Source organism: Mchenga conophoros, linkage group LG8 (genome assembly GCF_057382185.1).
Source record: "Mchenga conophoros isolate Kocher_MC1m ecotype Shallow Benthic linkage group LG8, M_conophoros_male_GT1.1, whole genome shotgun sequence".
In the NCBI taxonomy this organism is placed as follows: domain Eukaryota; kingdom Metazoa; phylum Chordata; class Actinopteri; order Cichliformes; family Cichlidae; genus Mchenga; species Mchenga conophoros.
This window is the reverse complement of record NC_140533.1, coordinates 5754379-5773981: the sequence shown is the minus strand read 5'-3', so window position 1 is coordinate 5773981 and position 19603 is coordinate 5754379. Positions and strand designations below refer to the sequence as shown.

Here is a 19603-nt window from a genome sequence, read left to right as displayed (position 1 = left end):
AATTCGCATAGTAGGTCCACTTTAATAAAGAAAGTCAAATAGACTGGCATTTATAAATCACTTTTCTAGCCATGTTTACCTACTTATGCACTCATTCATGCAGTGCTTTATTCTATTCATTTTATGCTATACACACAATCTCACACACCTATGAATGTATCAGTTTAACATCACTTTAAGACAAGAAGCTCAGTTCACCTCAAACCATTAAAACAGTAAATAGACGGGTTCTTATATAGAGCTTTTCTACTCTATCTGAGCATTAAAAGCGCTTTACACAACTTGCCTCATTCACCCATATCTAACATTCACACATTCCAGTGGATTTTTCGGAGAGCAACTTGGGGTTAGTATCTTGCCCAAGGATATTTAGCACCCATAGGTGGGAGAATTCCCATAAAGGCATGTGGAAAATGCTTAAGCAACAATATCTGCCTTCTACAGGGTAACAGGATGGGGAAAGTGTTCCACAGCATATATGAGATTGACTCAGAGAATACTATTTTTTAACTGGTATCTATTGCACTGATCAGGTTGGTGAAAATTTATCTGTATATTTATCTCACAATGCTGCTGAGAATGTAGTTCACACACTTCTGTCACTTTTCTGAGTCATTAAATCAGGACAGCTGGAGAATTGTCAGCCATGCACTGTAATGACCCCACATTAATGGTGTCGCGTGTCGTCTGTAACGTGTGGTGTTTTCAATCCACTGTAGAAGTGGGTTGAAAACATCTCAAACAGTCTCTTTCTCTGTCTCTTTCTTTCAGACATTGCTACTCTCAGTACCTCACAGCCCAGGTGATCGACAGTGATGGGCAACCAATCAAAAGCACCAAGTCTTCCTTCTACCATTCCTTGTGTCGTCTTGAATGGGTGCCAGCCTATCGCCCAAAACAAGGAGGCCAGCTGGACAGAAAGTACCTCTGTCCGAACTCTGTCTACCTGTCATCACCTGAAGTCACCAACTTGCTGGGGACCCATGTCGACTATGTGGACATTAGCTCCAGCGACTTCAGCAGAGCTCTTGGTAAAAATGTGTCTTTTACAGTGGCGATTACTTTTGTCCATTGCTATTCTTGTTGGTTGTCCTGTAAAGGAGTCTGTAACTGTGTTCCTGCTCTTGTAGGGATGAGAGAAACAATCTCAGTGGATGTTCTGATTAACTATCTGAAAACATGGTGCATCAAACCAGAGGAAGATGTTCAGGAGCAAAGGCTCCCTGAGGATGAGTCAAAAAGGGGAACTTTCACTTCCACAATTCAGCACATCCACAACGTCTACACCTACCTGCAACAAAACTGTTCTCAGGGCAGCCTGAAGGAGCTCTTCCAGCATACACCTGCTGTGTTTATAGAGAACGAAAGGTACATTATCATCATTTTCAGCATACCTTTTCAGATTATTCTCAAAGTACCTGAAAACCACAAGCAGTACTTTGTTTCCTCAGGCGCAGTGATGACTGGTGCACTGGACGGTTCTACCACCTGAAAGAGGTGTGCTGGGGCGACCCAACAAACATGTTCCAGCGCTACAAAGAGCTCACACGTAAACCAGACAGCCCTGTCCGGGAGCCCAAAGTCCTGTTTCCTTTCTATCACCGTCTGGAAGACATGAAAGACTTCTTCGTCAGGGTAAGCTGCCCTACTAAAGAAGAAAAGAAACATAAGGTTTCTTTTTGTTTTCTTTTTTTTCCCTTTGATGTCACTGTCAGCTTTTCAGCTTTACTGTCAATCAGTAAAAGCACTGAATCAATACATGAGAATAATGCAGATTTGCTTCTGTTAAGCTAACAAGAAAGCAGGTTTTATTCAGCACAGTGAGATCAGTGTGAAGACAGATTGTGTAGCCATGCTCTGAGTTAGTTCTGAGGATACTGAATGGTATTTTGGTATGGATTCAATGCTTTAGTCATTTTTCAAAAAACAAAGCTCACATGATTTTTCTTTCTCGAAGTGTAAAATATGACCTACTGATTATCTGCAGAGAGGTTGTTTACTTCCCATCAGTCTGGGTGTCCATTGGTGTACTTAGCATTTGGGGTCAACCAGGTTTCCTGGTATAACTAAGATATCATTGTATACAAACTCAGATTAATTTTAAAAAGCCATTTAAAAGTCTTAAACTTTCTGTTACTGTTCTTGTGCTAGAATTGGCTGTAGGTCACCTAGAGGGTAGTTGTTGAAAAGGATTGTATGGTTGTATTGTGTTTGGGCTAGAAAGCCATTGGATTTTTATTTTTGAGTACTGCCTATAAAATTTCAGTGGGAATTTTCATCACAATTGTCTGCTTTATTGTAGATTTGTCTTCAGATTTCCTTAATAACTAAAGTAAAGCAGCTCCATTATTCCTACATAGCAAATACTGATTGTGCTAAGTAAAACTTTATTGGCTAGCTAGTTAGCCATTTAAACAATGGCTTGCTCTGAGCGATGGCTTGCTCTGACTATCGTCAGAGCGCTTGCTCATACAGCAGGGGTGCCTAGTGGTGCCATATGGGGCAACTAAAAACACTGGGGTGGCACACCAACAGAATCTCCAGATTTATTATGCTGTTGTCAAATTTAGGTTACTAGACAAAATATGACAAAAAAGAGAGAAAGAAAATAATTATATGCCTAGTTAATTTCTTGCTATTAAAGATGATATCACTGAAAATAGGCAGTCAATGTCTCAAATCATTGTAGGGTGTCTTCCTTTCTCTTTTGCTCATGTGTATTAGAATTATTACCAACAGAGGACCATCTTGCCAAAGGGGGGGAAGCAAATTTTAGGTGGCAGCCAGTGCTTGCCTTAGCCTCCCCTTGGTGACACCCCTGTCAGAGAGGATCATATGACTTTCGGGGTTTTCTCTGTTAGGGTCTTTACCTTACAATTAGAGCAGGGCGATATGGCCAAAAATATTTATCACGATATATATTTGAAAATTTGTGATAACGATATAACCGACGATATAATTGATGCGAGACAAAATACAACTCCACAACATTACTAGCGCAAAAAGACAACCTTCCATTTATTTTCACTTAAACAAGAAGCTGGTTTTTATGTACATTAAAGCTTCATAAAAATGTAACAGTGCAAATGCAAATTCCTTGCTGAAAGTTTAACCAAAAGGCATTTCCAGTAGAAATGGGCTGACATATCCTGAGCATAACCATGTATAATATCCACTGAAGTTAAAAAGAGGTGCTTTGCAACATTAAACTGCAGTGTGCAGTACGCATTTTTCGGACCATAAGGTGCACGGGATTATAAGGCACATTAAAGGAAACAAAGCAGTCAGATAAATCAAACTTTATTAAACTCATTCTTCTTGCTTCCTCCACTTCTGTACCATTGATTCATTAATGTTGAATTCTCTGGCAGCTGCTCTATTCCCATGTTGTTGCAGTATATTAATGACTAACCTCGTATTGTGGATGGATTATCTCAGTTGTTCTCCTGACTGAAGTTTGGTCCGTTTACAGCATCCTGCCATGCGATTGCATTTGTTTCTAACCATGAAGAACCTTCACGTTAACTCCAGCTTCACTGTTTATGTTATGCTAACATAGCTGTGTCGCTAGCGATCACGTAGCACATCATTATATACCAGCTAGCCCAACTTCAGTAACCCTACAAACCTCACTGCTGTTTAGTTTCCTGTCTTCATTTATGTTGGAAGTGATAGCAGAGCTGTACGTTTGATTTTTTTCAGAAATCTCTCCGTCAGAACGTGCTATATCATGCTTAGGTAACTAGCGAAACTAGCGAGCTAACTTCCGCTAGCTTCCTGCTAACTTCTAACTCCGTTAAATGTAATAACTTTTGTTTTCATGGATGCCTGGAAGTTAAACTTTATAGTTACACCTGGTAAAGCAGCAATGCTGATCGTTTTATTAAAGATGAAAGAATTTAGACAGTTTTTAACGCTCAGTGATGCTGCAGTGTTCGTTTGAACTGAAGAATTTGGAGTTTAGGACCCAGATTACTCCCAGATTTAAGAGCATCTTAGTCCGACAAATACGACAATAACAACGGCCGCTTGCATGTTCTGCAAAAAAATGTGCTTTGTTGTGTATCTGACGGACAAACACCAAACCAGTTCCACATCACTGAAGTTGCACCATTTTTACAAACCAATTCTGGTTCATCTGTTTCACTCAACAATCGGCCATGTGCGTATGAAAACAAAGGCACTGCGCATGCGCGTTTTACTCCCATTCTATCGCGATATTTCATTTTCCTATCGTTGCCTAACATTATACCGGTATTACCGTGAACGGTATAATATGGCCCAGCCCTACTTACAATTTAAAGCACCTTGAATGAATTGTGATTTGGCAATTTGATATAAATCAAATTGAGTTAAAAAAAAATAAAGGAGGACCGACTGTTAACAAAAATGCAGTACTATATACTAATAATAATACTAATACTAATTCAACTCTTTGTGTCTGCATTTCTTTCTCTCATGCATAGCTGCTGAATGTGGAAAACGACCCCAACATGAACCAGTATGTTGGCTTGTTGGAACTGATCTGTTCCTCCTGTCCCATACCAACTGCTGAAGTGCTACAGGATGTCTCGATACTCTATGCCAGACTTGGTAAGAACATTTAGATTGCCTTTCTTTCATTGACTCATACATTTGTTTACTGTTGATGTCCCATCTGCCAGGAGCTCATTATTTCCTGCTCAATAGTCTCTCCATTGACTAGCTTGATTTGATACTTGATCCTTCTTCTGTTTTTCTTTACATAAAATATTTTAATGCAATGTCGTATTTGTTTTAACAGCTAAAAACTGTAAATCCAAAATGTCCGGAGACCAGGAAAGAATTCCTCAGTCCAAACTTAATCACAGTTACTGCTCCACTTTGAAAGGTGAGTCATGTATCTATTCCAAAAACAACGCACCTTTCTTTACCTGTTCACGCAGAATTTCTGTTGGAAATCCAGCATTATCTGCCATTTGTCAGTGTGCCGCATGCTTTAAATGCAGCTGGGATGAATTTGTTGCTGCAGCATTAAAGCATTTTGAACTTGGGACTGAAGACAGTCAGACTGCACTGTCTGGAGTGGGAATGTTTATATTTTTTACATTTAGCAATACTCTTGTAGTACCTGCGGAAAAATATTTATTCAGACTTAAAACAATATAAATACTCAGCAGATCCTTTGTGCAGAAAGCTGAATGTAAGCATCAGGTGAAAGATGTGACGCAAAGATATTGTGTGAGGTAAAAGACATGGGTGCATGTTAGTGTTCTTAAAATGATGGAAAGTTGTTATGGCAGTTTGGATCACCAGTATGGTCAGCAGTTACAACAGCATGTGTCAAAGTTAATAAAGCAGTCAATTAAAGTAAACCTTGGTGCAGATTGCTGCAACTTGCATCATAAATCATTAAAATATGAGCACACAGAGAACCAACTTAACAGTCAACATCGGGCAATTCTTTCTACTTTTGTATCTATATGATGCTGACCGCAGATATGTTTTATATGGTCAGCACAGAAGTCCCGCCCACCTGCCGGGCAACCAAAAGATGGTTGGCTTCAAATAAGTGGAAGGGAGATGAAATGCTAAATCGAAATCTGCATTTAGTGTGAACCCCTTACAACCAACCTGCAGCTTTTGTAGTACAATGAGAAAAAAAGTCATGCTAAATGTCTACAGCTTATTCTGTGTGTACCTTTGCTGTTTATGTGTTACGTGTCTGATTTATATGGTTGTGTGCATGTCTGATAGGGATGGTGTCTGATAAGAAGGTCTTCCCTACTAAGAATAACAACTGGGTGAGTCTGGCACATAAGCCTATGATCAGTGACAGCAAAGAGCTGGAGAAGATCTTCAAACCTCATAAGCAGGTGCGTCTGCTCAACCTGCCCCCACCAGAGAAGAAGACGGCGCTCAAGAACAAGACAGGAAACTCTGGTATAGTGCTTTTACATTTTTATTGTTTGTGTTAGAATAGACTGTGATTGATACTTTCATGATTTTTTTTCTCTTAATAGACGCGGCAGATCGAACTGCATTCAATGAGGAAGACAGACAACTGTTTCTGGACATCTGTGGTATTCGTCAGCTCTCCGAATGTGTCAAGAGTGAGCCTCTGACTGAGAACCTGAGGCCCTGTCCGTCCATGCAGAGCCTGGTGCGCTGGATTGTTCCCTACGTTCAGAGGTTTCTCTATCACCATGACGAACTGAATGAAGTCTATTCAGAGCTGACTGAACAAAACATAGCAGGAAAAATCAAGCACCTCTCCTTTGCACAGGTAAGAGGATAAATCTGAAGGAACCCTAATTTGTCTTATTTTTTCCTCTTAAGAGTCTTCTTGTAGGTGCATCCACAACACCTAAAGCTCTGCAAGGAAGAAAGCATGAAAACAAAGACAACAAATATGCACTCCTTTGTTTCTGTCTGATTATTCACAGGTGGGCAAGCTATACATTCGCCACCAGCTGGATGTAGCTGACGATGAGGACCCTGTGATTGAGATCGTGGATGTCATCTGTCTGCTGAAGGATAAAAAAGAGCTTTACATCCAGAAAGATAATCTCTCAGCTGAGCTGGACATCTGCAGGTTTGTGTGTGATGGACGGTCTCAGAAATTAGTTTCTCCATCTAAATGATTCTTAAATGTCTTAATCATGTCTTAATCAGTGATGTTTTTCAACCTTCACTAAGTCAGGAAAAGTCTTGTAGAACAGTTCAGTGTTAAATGTTGGTGTCCAACTATTTTTCTATGAACTCCACAGAACTCTATTTTATTTTCCTTCGTTTTGCAGTTTTATGTGTAGTCATTAGAAAAATATTGAATTGAATTTGGAGGGAAACACAGAGTAGAACCTCATCATTATATGCATTACTATAGCATATTTACACGTTCTGTTCTAATTCAATTCAATTGAGTTCAGTTGTATTTATATAGCGCCAAATCACAACAACAGTCGCCTCAAGGCGCTTTAAGGTAAACCGTACAATAATTCATACAGGGAAAACTCCAACAATCATATGACCCCCCTATGAGCAAGCACTTTGGCGACAGTGGGAAGGAAAAACTCCCTTTTAACAGGAAGAAACCTCCAGCAGTACCAGGCTCAGGGAGGGGCGGGGCCATCTGCTGGGGTGAGAGAAGGAAGACAGAATAAAAACATGCTGTGGAAGAGAGCGAGAGATAAATAAGTATGATTCAGTACAGAGAGGCCTATTAAGGAACTTTTACTAGGGACTAGTAAAAGCGCTATACAAATACAGGCCATTAACACATAGTGAGTGAGAAAGGTGACCGAAGAAGAAATATGCAATTCTGGATTTTGGATTTTTACTAAGTGATCAACAGTTTGTGGTGCAATTTGGACCAACCTGATGTAATTTAACAAAGCATCATTCACGTAATGTGTGTTCAGAACATGTGAACAGCTATTAAAGAAATACTAATATCAACAGAAACTATTAAGTTCTGCAAGCTCTGGCACTGAAGTTCTAGCCATTTTCCCCAGAGTGTTTCTCAGTGAGATATAAGTGAATTAATAAACCCTTTTATTATCAGATTATTTCTACAATTAATTTTTAATATGGCATCGAGTCTTAGCTGTCAGTTGAGATCCATGCATCCACATGATTTTATTAATATGATGAAGACTCATATTGATCTTTGCTGAATTTCAGAAGTCCTTCCCTCACATGCATTTAAGTCTCATAAAGAGAACATATCCTGAGTAAGCTGTTCATAGACTTACCCTGTACATGCTTTGGCATTTGTCTTACAGTAGCTTGCAATGCTGTGTGTGTTTCAGGGAGGTGGTGAAATTGTTTTGCACAGAGAGCAGCCACCAAAAGGAGCTGACACCTTTCCTTTTTGGCCTGATAACCTCGCGCAGTGTAAGTGATATATAATTCCTTCCAGCATCGATCACTAATCCACAACCAGTGAAAAGAGTCTTTAGTCATTTGCACTTTTTCATCCTGCCACTTGCACAAACTCACCACATAGCTGACCGTAGCGCCGGGTAACGGCCGTTTCCCTGGAGAGCAGTTGCATTTGCATTATTTGCCGACTCACAGAGCAGTGCAGCAGCAAAAGATGCTCAGATCTGGCCTCAGCTTTGATCCTGCTCCACTGATCATTCTCTTCTGGTTTTCCAGTAGAACAGAGCTGCATTATATAATCAGTTTTGACATCTGGATCAAATGTTTGATTTAGGTTCCATTTTGGGATTTTCCAAAGTCAATAAAATGAAATTCTTCAGTGTCTGATTAAAGGCTTTAATGATATGATCCTGTAGCGTAACATCCCTTTACACTGCAGTCAGACAGATATGAGAGGCTTAGGGGAAATCTGGCTCCTAACTTATTATATTCACTTATTACTTAGAGTATCCCAGGAAGTTGATGACTAGAAGTTCGTGTTAATTAGGACATCGGAGTTTTACTGAGAATGTCTGTCGTTGCCACTGTTGGCAAGAGAATCTGAAAAGAGAGACCTCAGATCTAGTCAGCACTGGTCTTATTATGTAGTGATTTTATAAGGAGGAACAGGGAGAATCAGACAGATGATGAATGGATCAGACCTCTGTGTTCCTCCTAAATAACTCAAATGCAAGTCCCACAGGTCTTCCAGTGTGAATAAAATTATGAAATGCAGTTAGTTTTGTTCTTTGATACAAAACAAATGCTATATGCTGTCCAGGCAACAATAAACATGAAGCATGCGGACGTGCCAAAACTGCAGTTCCTTCCATTTGAGGCAGGCTCCTAAGGCTTTGTCTGTACATTGCACCTGGTACAGTTTACGGATGCAGCTTGTTAGCTATGTTAGTTAGCTGTAGCAGTTACCTTAGCACTCCTGTGTCTCATCTGATTATGGTCATTTCTGGATGTAAAAAAAAGAACATGGCAACAGGCAAAATGTAAATGTTTTAGTTTTAAAATACAAAGTCCACAAACCACTGGTGATATCATGTTGCTACGTCCATCTTTTTTATACAGTCTGTCAACCTTGCCTAATATTATGTGTATGCCGTGTATACTATAATAACTACAATAACTATAATAAATACATATGCAGGACCCAAGAGCCCTGAAGAGATTCTTTGCCAAAGAGGAAATCAGAGAGCTGCCCAGTGAGGAGGAACTGTGGGAGGTCCCAGAGCCTCACAAACCAGACATTCCCCCTGAAAGAGGTACAGAAGACACATGGTGGAAAAAACACACACACAGCCATCCTGTCTCACATGAAATGTTGGATTTACATAAATATCAGAACATATCTGTCAGTCAGGACAACAGTGACCCCCTAGGCCACAGAGGTAGTAACCTTTTGGAAAAACAGCGTAACCGATAGGTTATCGTTATGTTGATGGAATTTGATCGAACAGAATACTAAAGGTGAAAGTTGAAAAGTCAAAGCTTCCACTTGTTTCCATTAATTTATTCACCATAACAGACACATTAACTCTCAAAGCGAAATAGGTTTGATTAAAATAACAGTTTAATTGAACGTAGCATTGCTTGATGTCATTGCGATGGCTCTGTTTACACTCTTCTACACCTCTAATTGGCTATTTTCACACACACCATGCGATTTAAGCTGCTGTAACCTGGCCACACCTGTTGCACATCTGCAAGCTGCTTTGCAACCCAGCCAACTCCTATGTTTTTCTTTCATTTTGGCTTGTCTGCATGGGTCGGACTTGTCATTAACACCTGCTCTCCTACAACAGAGCCATAGTGCCAAAAATATATATCGGTAAATAAGGTTCTTTGTTACTCTATAGTGCTCCTCACTGATTTACTTACCTTTGTGAAATTGCAGAATGTTTGAAAAACAGCCTGAAAAATCCATGTGTTCAGCCCAGTGTTGTTGTGCATGAGAATCACAGTTTGATGCAGAATATCAGCTCAGTGCTACAACTGCAACACGAGCTGAATCCTAAAACTCACTGCTGCTTCCTCTCACGCTTCCATCTGCAGTTCCTCCAATTCTCTCTGTGACACTTGCCCCCATTTCCATTATCATTTCATAATATTCAAAGTGGTTTTCTTCGCAGTCTCAGCCTCACACAAACACTCTCCTTCGGCACACACACACACACAGTGCACATAACTGGTGTGTTTCTCGCATATGCTAATTCGAGTTTGTTCACTCTTGTGTGTGGTGACATAAAAGAGCAGCTGTTGCCAGGGCTCAAAGAGCAAGAGGAGCAGATCCCATACTGCAGCAGAGAGCACACACATACACACACATTTTACAAGGATTAATATGATCAAAGACTTTTTCATTACACATTTTGCTTTCATGGCACAACAGCTCTGAGACAGGCTCACACTGTGTATGATTGGTGTTTTATTTAAGGTTTCATTTCAATGTTTCCTTTATATTCTTTGGATTTAACTGAAACTATTATCCTCCAGTGCTGTCAAGGAGTTTCTCCTCCACCAGCTCCACAGTCGAGCCATCTCACCCTGGACAAGAGGATGGGGAACAGACGCTTGTCTGCTGGCCTCCTCGAGCACCAATACACAGCACAGGAGGCAGTCGAGCTGGTACTTAATGCAGATGCTCAGAGTAAAGAAAATTTTGTTTATATTAGCAGTATAAAAAGTGCATGTTTCATTTGTCACATTTGTCAGGAGGTCAGGAAGATAGCAAAGTGGTGGAGGCCGTCATGAAGATGTGGCCTCCTCCAGCTGGACCGAAAGAACAAGGCCTGGAAATGGAAGTCGCACCCAGAGGAAGCAGCCACGAAGGAAACCATCCACCCAGAAGCAGCAGCAGCACCAACAGACCTGCAGACCAACCCAGCCTTCAGAGGCTTCCCAGTCATCCAGAGCAAGCTAACACAACTGCTGCTGCTGCAAACACCAACACACCACCACCACCAGGTTTCACATTCAAGATCCTTAAAAACACAGATATTCGGTTCAGTTTTATTTATATAGCACCAAATCACAACAAATCACATCAAGGTGCTTTGTATTGTAAGGTAAAGATCGTACGATAATACAAAGAAAACCCCAGCAATCAAACAACCCCCTGTGAGCAAGCACATGGCGAAAAACTCCCCTTTAACAGGAAGAAACCTCCACTTGAATAATTAGATTCCTGCACCAGTTAACATTCTGATATCAGAGGTGAGACTTCTCCATATTTATGCTGCAGCAGAATAAAAAGAGTTATTAACCTGCCTAATCTAGTAAACTTTCAGGTGGTTTAGTGATTTTGCCGCTGCAGGCGGATTTGTGGGTTTCCAGTATAGCGAGGGCCTCTGGATGAGAGATAACAGCTTAGGACTTTTTCGTTTTTCAGTCAATAGCAACAAATGCAACTAAATTTTATAGAACAAAACTGAAGCCAAAAATAAACACACTTCTGTTTACTAGAATCTGACACACAAGTGAGTCAGATTTTCACAAAAAACAAACAAAAAACATCACAGTTTTAAGATGGATTTGACTATTAGCAATTTATATTCAATTCAATTCAGTTTTATTTATACAGCACCAAATCACAACAACAGTCGTCTCAAGGTGCTTTATATTGTAAGGTAGACCCTACAATAATACATACAGAGAAAAACCCAACAATCATATGACCCCCTATGAGCAAGCACTGTGGCGAGAGTGGGAAGGAAAAACTCCCTTTTAACAGGAAGAAACCTCCATCTGCCGCGACTGGTTTGGCTGAGAGAAGGAAGACAGGAGATATATATGAAAATGATTTTCTTCTTCCTCTGCTCAGGCTGTTTGTGTTAGAAATGGACAAAGAATAAATGTGTGCAGCTTTAAGTGTTTTACCTTTGCAAAATTATATTTTCACCACAGGGCAGAATGGTAACACAGAACCGTCTTTCTCAGTTTGTGATAATCACAAGAAACTGAAAATACTTACAGAGAGGGAGAGACGGGTAGATTAAAAGATCGTCCACAATAAGTTAGTTTTATTGTCTTAACCAGCTGCATCTTGCATTATCAGTTAAGATGTTGATTTTAGCTTGTTAGTGAGCAAAGACACAACACTACAAACAGAAAGTTCTTGTGTAATTCTGCGTTGTGTCATTATTCCCAAACTGTTACAGCACATCCTGTAAAAACTAACGTTTTCCATTTGGTGTTGTCTGTCACCAACAGAGCGCCGTCAGCAGAGTGAGACCACTCGGTCTGACACAGCTGAAGGTGGAGAGAAAAGCCTTGCAGCTCCCAGACCTCCACCGAGTCCTCCATCTGAACCACCTGCTGAGACAGCCAGCAGCCAGCCCGTTCCAAACAGCCTGTAGGCTTCTTCTCCTCTTCCCAAATATGTAAAATATTCAGAAAATGTTGATTTTCACTCTTACTGAGTATGTATTTCTAATCTCTCTCCTTTGTCTCTCTCTGTCAGTGCTGTACCTGAGGCTGTGGTGCTTTCTAGTACTTTCCAGGGGACTGCAGCAGCTGCTGCAGAGATCCGTCCTCCTCTGAACCTGGACTTTCCTCACTGGAACAAAACCAAGGCCACACTTGAAGACATGGAGCTCACCTGCCAGAGACCCACCACCGTCAGTATACCGACTGCAAGCTTTGGTTTCCTAGTCGCTGGTTATCAAGTCTTTCCTAATAGCTCCTCTGTTTTGTAGGTGGTCTTATCAGAAGACGAGATAGATGTGGCAGCGATCGGCGAATGGGGGGAGCAGCTGGTCAACTCCTTCCTGTGCCACTGGAGAGATAGCAGCGACCCTGGACGACCCACGCACGTCATGTGGTGCAATCAGAGCGGGGAGACCGGTCAGCCATACGACTTTAAGCTCACCTTCGGATCCACAGGAGAGCCTGAGGTGGTGTATGTGGAGGTGAAGTCGACTATAAAGAAAGAGAAGTCATTTATCCACATGTCTGCCAACGAGCTGGACTTTGCACTGAAGGAGAAGGAACGATACCACATATACAGAGTGTACAGCACTGGAGATGCTCAGAACGTACGCCTTTGTCGGATTCAGAACCTAGCGCAGCATCTCCACACCAAAGACTTAGCTCTTTATCTGTTTGTGTAGTTCCTTTTAAAATCTGTGGAGATATTTGCACAAGTTGCCTAAAATAATTTTGTGTAATTTTTAATGTTTGTAGTAAATGCACTGATTTGAGTCCTTTTAGCTGTATATTGTGCCGTTTATGTTTAATGTATTGTATTTGCTTTTGAGCAAAAGATACATTTTGCTCCTTTTAATGTCAACTGTTTTCCATATTCAGTGAAGTTAAGCAATCTGCTAACCTTTTTTACTTTCTGTACCATTCCTTTATTCCTTTGAAATAATAAAAGTGTGTCTATTGAAGAGTTTCTTTTATTGAATTTCAAGGTACTTTATATGTTTACATGACGAGAAACCCATCATCCAATGTTCCCCTATAAGCAAACACTTGGTGACCATGGGGAGGAAGAACTCCCTTTTATCAAGTGACCTCAAGTGGAAGGTGAAGGACAAGAAAGGAGGATGCAAAGAGGAGCATAGTGAGGCTATGAACACCAAAGAGGATTAAACAGAAACTACAGGAGAGAGAAGACAAACCTTAATGACTCACAGTAGTATATTATATGTTTGAGGAGGGAAAAGAGGCGAGTGAAGGGTAAGTGCATCAGAATAAAACATTAATTTGTACAGCACTTTACAAAACAGTTACAACGTGCTTAAAATAGTTCAACCAAAAGAAAGTGCTCATTGTGTCAAAATAAAGCTCAAAGATCACAACCAGACTAGGGGCATAATACTTACATAATACTTAATGTTGGACGACAGATTTCCATGTTTTTCCAAGCCACTGGCCACCTTTGGGTCAGACAAATAACTGGAGACTTGATATTTGGAATCACTGAGCTAAAAGATCTTTTGTGACACCCATCACGTAACATCAGGCAAAGTCCCCCAGCAGTCTGACCCTGTGCTAAGGGATGGTTCATGGTCACCTGATCCAGCCCAAACTCTGAGCTTTATCAAAAAGGAAAGTTTGAAGTGTAATCTTGGAAGAAAAGAGGACATCTCTGTTTCCCAAATCCAAACCGGAAGCTGGTTAGAAACTCGGAACCACAAGTAAGCCAACAGTGTGAACTTAACAGGGCGGCAACAAAGAAGCACTAATATGAGGAAAATACAACCTCTCGTTATTTGTTTCTGGTACATGTTAGTAACTGTGATTCGGCATTTTTGGCCAACTGAAGACTTTTCAAGGAACTTTTAGAACAGCCTGAATTACAGTTGGAATTACAGTAGTCCAGCCTTAAAGTAATATGGCTGCCTCTACCTAAGCCAGTTCTGGTTTTGAGCTCACCTCTCAAATTCATTCTGATATAGTTAGAAGTCTGACTAAGCCCTGATATTCTGTCTAGTTCAACCATTACTGCAAAGGGAAGCTAATGAAATCCCCGCCTGCTAAGGTGGTCTTTGGACCCCCTCTTTGACAACCACACCCTGTGTAGCTTCTGTAGGACAGTAATATCTCCAAAGCAGGACACTTATTAGGCATGTGAGGAGTGCTAGTGGAGAGATCAGAAACAGCCTGGGGAAACGGCACCTCCCTATTTTCATCTCATGATGCAACCTTATGGTAACCAGAGGGCTGTTTCCTGCAAAGAATCAGTCACGGGGAGCACTGAGGCACAAAATGTACAAAATAAATCAATAGCAGGGGGTTATTCCTGTAAAGGAGCAAAGGGGTCCTGAAATGATTTGTCTACAATCCTTTGCAGCATTTTACATTCTGTTGGAGGGCCAATAAAGTATTTTGAGTGTTGTCATTATATCGTGCAGCACAGAGCTGAATATTGTGCTGATGTTTTGTGATATGAGGCCACAGGCATGAGTCAAAAAGGAGATGACTAGCAGGTGATGTTTGTTTTCGTAAACAACACATTGATATTAGAAGTGGGACTCTTCTTGCACTGCATAGCTGCCCCCCTCTGTACTGGACTCATGCTGCATTCATGTGTAGCTTGTAAACTCAACATTCAGTTGTTTTTATGGTTGCTGTTGTAAGCTAAAGCATGGGGCATACTGCCACTTGGATCTCAGCAAAATACCATTTAGATCTGTATCAGACTCCAGACTTGTTTTTAAAGATAGAATCCATAAGACAAATAATACTGTCACGGTTTAAGTTATATTCTTTGATTTATTGTTTTTCATGGGTTTGGTTTTCTTTATTGTTTTCTACTTGTGTTACTTTTATAGTTTCTAGTTCACTGTATCTTCCCTCTGTTCCACGTTTACTTACTCTCGTCTCCGTGTGTTACAGGAAAAATGATTCTATGTTTCTTTACCTTCTTTTAAATGTGCAAGCATGCCCTTTTGTCTATGGTTAGATTAGTTTAGAATTATCTTTTTAGACTTTCTCAGCAAAGACATACTGTTTTGGGACATATTGTTTTAGATTGTTTTATCTCTCACAGCTTTCTCCCAGCTCTCTGCTGACGAGACTAGCGCCACATATGGAGTTGTTTATTTTATCTGTTTTGTATTTTTCTTATCCTGTTCTCACTGTCTTTCCTATAAAAAGTGCCCAGCCTCTGTACACGTGTGAGTTGTTCTTAGCAGCTCACCCGTGTACACGTTTGATAAAGAAAGTAACTTTGTCTCATTGTGTCTTTATTTCTCCTGGGTCTTTTACAGAGTTTTCCCCCAACACCGTGTTTCATGTTCCCTTTGTTCCCCTTATCAGTCACGTCTCCACTTCACAGTGTCTAGTCTGCGTCTTTGTGAAGGTTTCATGTTTCCTGTTTTATTTTGATAGTTCCTTGTCCTGTATTCAGTGCATTCAGGTTTGTTTCCTCCCTGTCTTGTTATGTCAGATTAGACCTAGCTGTGTTTCCCTCCTGTTTCCCATTCCCTCGTTACTCCCTTGTGTGTTTAAGCCCTGTGTTGTCCTCTGTCCGTTGTTGCATTGTACCATCCCATGTGCTGTAAGTTTCGCTGTGCTTCTGGTTTCTATCATTCTTAGTTCTGTGCGCCTTATTTTCTAGTGATTCTAGTTTCCATGTTCAGGGTTTTGGTTTGTTTTTTGTAAAGTTACTTTATGGAGGATTTTTCTCAGCGAGTAAAGCTGCTGCTTTAAGTTTACGTTCCGTGTACGAGTCCTGCATTTGGGTCCATCCTGCCTGCCACACATGACAAATACTAAGCGGAGTTTTCTTTTATAATTTGCTGTCCACATGATGAAATTAGTCTTGGAATGAAATGCTACACATGGATAGCCACCACCATAGTAATAGCAACATATGGACCTTGGAAATTGATCACTCGAGAACAAAACAAGTATTTGCAGAATCACTAAAAGCTGAAGCTGCAATGGCCAGAACTAGATAGCATTATGAATTTGGTAATAAGACTGGCAAACTACAGCAGATATTTAGAAAACCCAAAAGATATAAATCTGGAATTTAAAAACTAATATCAAGCCTTATATGAGACCGACTATGATAGTGACAGTACTGAAATAAAACAATTTCTAAGTGAATTACCTCTGCCAAAGATTAGCACAACAGATAAACACATATTGGAGAAAGAAACATCAGAGGACGAGTTTCTTCTCGCTGTTAAATTGTTACAAAACAAAAAAGCCCCAGGCCCTGATAGATTTCCGACTGAATACTTCAAGACTTAACAAAAATCTACTAACCCCTCTCACAAACACGATCAAGAATACTTTTCAAAAGGCGGCACTCCCTCGGTCTTTAGTGCCTGCAACAATAATATGACTTCCCAAACCTGGGAAGGATTAACAGAGGTAATTTTAGGCCCCTCAACCTCCTCGAGTCAGACTATAAGGTATTGCCTAATTTTTATAGCATTTCAAATAGAAAAAGTTATTTCTAAAATTATTCAAGCAGACCAAACAGATTTTGTTAAAAACAGGCAAGCAGCTGATAATGTTCGGAGGCTGTTTCATATAATTGAAACTTCTAAAATGAGAGCTTCCCTTGGTGATATTATCCATGGATGCTGAGCAGGCGTTCGACAGAACTGAACCTAGCTCTCTTTTTGAGACTAAGGGTCATGAATTTTGGGGACTCCTTTATTAGATCTGTTAAAAAGCTTTTCAATGGTCCCAGATCCTGGATTTTGACTAATGGAGTTCTGTCGGACGCCTTCACATTGTCCCGTGGTTGTAGGCACGGATGTCCAAGCTCGCCTGCCTTGTTTTACATAGTTACAGAGCCATTAAAGGTGGGATTTATTTTCATCTTTAAGGCTAATATCTTATAATTAGCATCACATAACTGTGTTTTATACTTTATTGCACACAGTTAAACATTGTAGAGTAGTATTAGAAGTAGGTGGCTATACTATAGTTTAGTATAGTAGTACAGTAGAGGAGCCCCCTTCTCTAAGGAATTTGAGGAGTGAAGGCACCAGAAGGTAAACATAGTCGTAACTGTCTGCCTTTCTCTTAATGCAGGTCTGACAGGAGGGTAAGAGGTGGTTGCCATGGTGATGGTTAAAGAGGCATCTCCAAATAAGGAGATGCCAAGAAAGTTGCGGAAGAAGAAACGTGAGCCAACATCAGACCTAAGCCCACCCTAAACTGTTTTGACCAATCACCTTAGTATCCTGTTTATCACACAAAATGAAAAGTGTTTACTTCCTAGGCGTGGCAGCCTTTGTCTCTGAGCCAGAGAGAGGAGGTCCATGGTGCCATGTAAAACTAGTTTGAAATTCTAACCGTTTTGTTTATAAATTGGGAAAACTTATAATAGGAGCATATTTGTCTTCTCTCTCATAAAAAACCCTACATTAGTCATTGCTATTTGTTCAAAATTCTCCATTACAGGCTTAAAAATAGGCACGAGGAGCATAAACTGGACTTTATGCAGATGATCTATTAGTATTTATAGCTCAACTGAACAATTCCTTTCCATTTTTTTCTTGCACGCCTCAAATCATACAGTGCAGTTTCGGGCTCTAAAATTAATTACACTAAGAGTGAAGCATTTCCAATTAACATGACAGAACAGATCAGATACTGCCTGGGTAGTTTCAAATACCTCGGTATAACTGCTTGTTCCTCACTTGACAGAATCTACCAAGAGAATTATATGTCATTAATTCATAAATCTAAAGCAGAGCTGCAGAGGTGGCTGGATTTTCTTCTCTCCTTAATTGGTAGAGTTAACACAATTAAAATGAGTCTTTTACCTAAATGTATCCACATGTACTTTCACTGTATTCCCTTAAAGGTACCAGCCTAATTTTTTAAAGAATTAAAAAGGGCAATATTTTTATTCTTATGGCGAAAAAGGTATGTGACCAGACTTCCCCTGTGGTGTGATTATTTACATCTTTGTTTTAGACTGAAAATAATTCCACGGGGAAGCTTTCAGTTAGAAAAATGTAATAAGAAAGCAATGCTTTAAGTCCCTACAAATATTGATCAGAACAGCTCACAACCCGGGGCTCTGATCTAAGAACTGGGTTAAGGGTTTCACTAGTCAGCTGCTAAGTTCCATTCATTTTCTTCCGCTTATGTGGGGCCGGGTCGCGGGGGCAGCAGCCCAAGCAGAGAAGCCCAGACCTCCCTCTCCCCAGCCATCTCCTCCAGCTTGTCCGGGGGAATACCAAAGCGTTCCCAGGATATAATCTCTCCAGCGTTCCTGGGTCTGTCCCGGGGCCTCCTCCCCGTGGGGCATGCCCGGAAATGTCACCCAGGAGGCGCCCAGGGGGCATCCTTGTCAGGTGCCTGAACCACCTCAGCTGGCTCCTTTCGATGTGGAGGACCAGCTGCTCTACTCTGAGCCCCTCCCGAATGGCTGAACTTCTCACCCTATCTCTAAGAGAGAGGCCAGCCACACTTTTCTGAAGCCCATTTCCGCTGCTTGTATCAGCGATCTCGTTCTTTCGGTCACTACCCACAGCTCGTGGCCATAGTTGAGAACAGGGAGGTAGATCAACCAGTAAACTGAGAGCTTCGCTTTTACACTCAGCTCTCTCTTCACCACAACACTCGCTCCCTTCTCCCGTCACTCGTGAACAAGACCCAGAGATACTTAAACTCCTCCACTCGGGGCAGGAACTCGTCCCCAACCCAGAGTGGGCACTCCACCCTTTTCCAACTGAGGACCATGGCCTCAGATTTGGAGGTGCTAATTCTCATTCCCACCGCTTCACACTAGGCTGTGAAACGTTCCAAGGCGAGCTGGAGGCCATCACCCGAAGAAGCCAACAGAACCACATCATCTGCAAAAAGCAGAGATGAAATCCTGAGACCACCGCTCACCACTAGGTTCGACTAACGGACGAACACTCCTCTCCAGCACCCTGGCATAGACTTTCCTAGGGAGGCTGAGGAGTGTGATTCCCCTGTAGTTGGAAAACACCCTTTCTTAAAGATGGGGAACACCACCCCGGCCTGCCAGTCCAGGGTTACTGCCCCTGATCTCCACGCAACATTGTAGAGACGTGTCAACCAAGACGGCCCTACAACATCCAGAGCCTTCAGGAACTCGGGGTGGACCTCGTCCTCCCCAGGGGCTCTGCCACCAAGGGGTTGTTTAACTGCCTCGGTGACCTCGCCCCCAGAGATTGGTGGGTCATCCCCTTCGTCCCCAGACTCTGCTTCCACCACGGAAGACGTGCCAGTAGCTGCTAAG

The 19603-nt window shown here is 41.3% G+C and overlaps 1 protein-coding gene across 7 annotated transcripts in view; it reads left to right on the top strand.

Moving 5' to 3' along the window:
* Positions 1-13301, top strand: part of LOC146567981 (uncharacterized) — a 46822-nt gene extending 33521 nt beyond the window's left edge. For 6 of the 7 annotated variants that reach the window (XM_085283724.1, XM_085283723.1, XM_085283727.1 and 3 more), the window contains 15 exons: positions 772-1031; positions 1131-1368; positions 1452-1635; positions 4467-4593; positions 4784-4870; positions 5737-5922; positions 6003-6265; positions 6426-6574; positions 7791-7875; positions 9062-9176; positions 10408-10539; positions 10627-10878; positions 12124-12265; positions 12374-12530; positions 12609-13301. In XM_085283724.1, the coding sequence (XP_085139850.1) occupies positions 772-1031; positions 1131-1368; positions 1452-1635; positions 4467-4593; positions 4784-4870; positions 5737-5922; positions 6003-6265; positions 6426-6574; positions 7791-7875; positions 9062-9176; positions 10408-10539; positions 10627-10878; positions 12124-12265; positions 12374-12530; positions 12609-13022 (2791 nt within the window). In that variant the 3' untranslated portion in view covers positions 13023-13301. The remainder of the gene's footprint in view (positions 1-771; positions 1032-1130; positions 1369-1451; positions 1636-4466; positions 4594-4783; positions 4871-5736; positions 5923-6002; positions 6266-6425; positions 6575-7790; positions 7876-9061; positions 9177-10407; positions 10540-10626; positions 10879-12123; positions 12266-12373; positions 12531-12608) is intronic. The other variant, XM_085283726.1, reaches the window with a different exon arrangement.
* The last annotated feature ends 6302 nt before the right edge of the window (positions 13302-19603 follow it).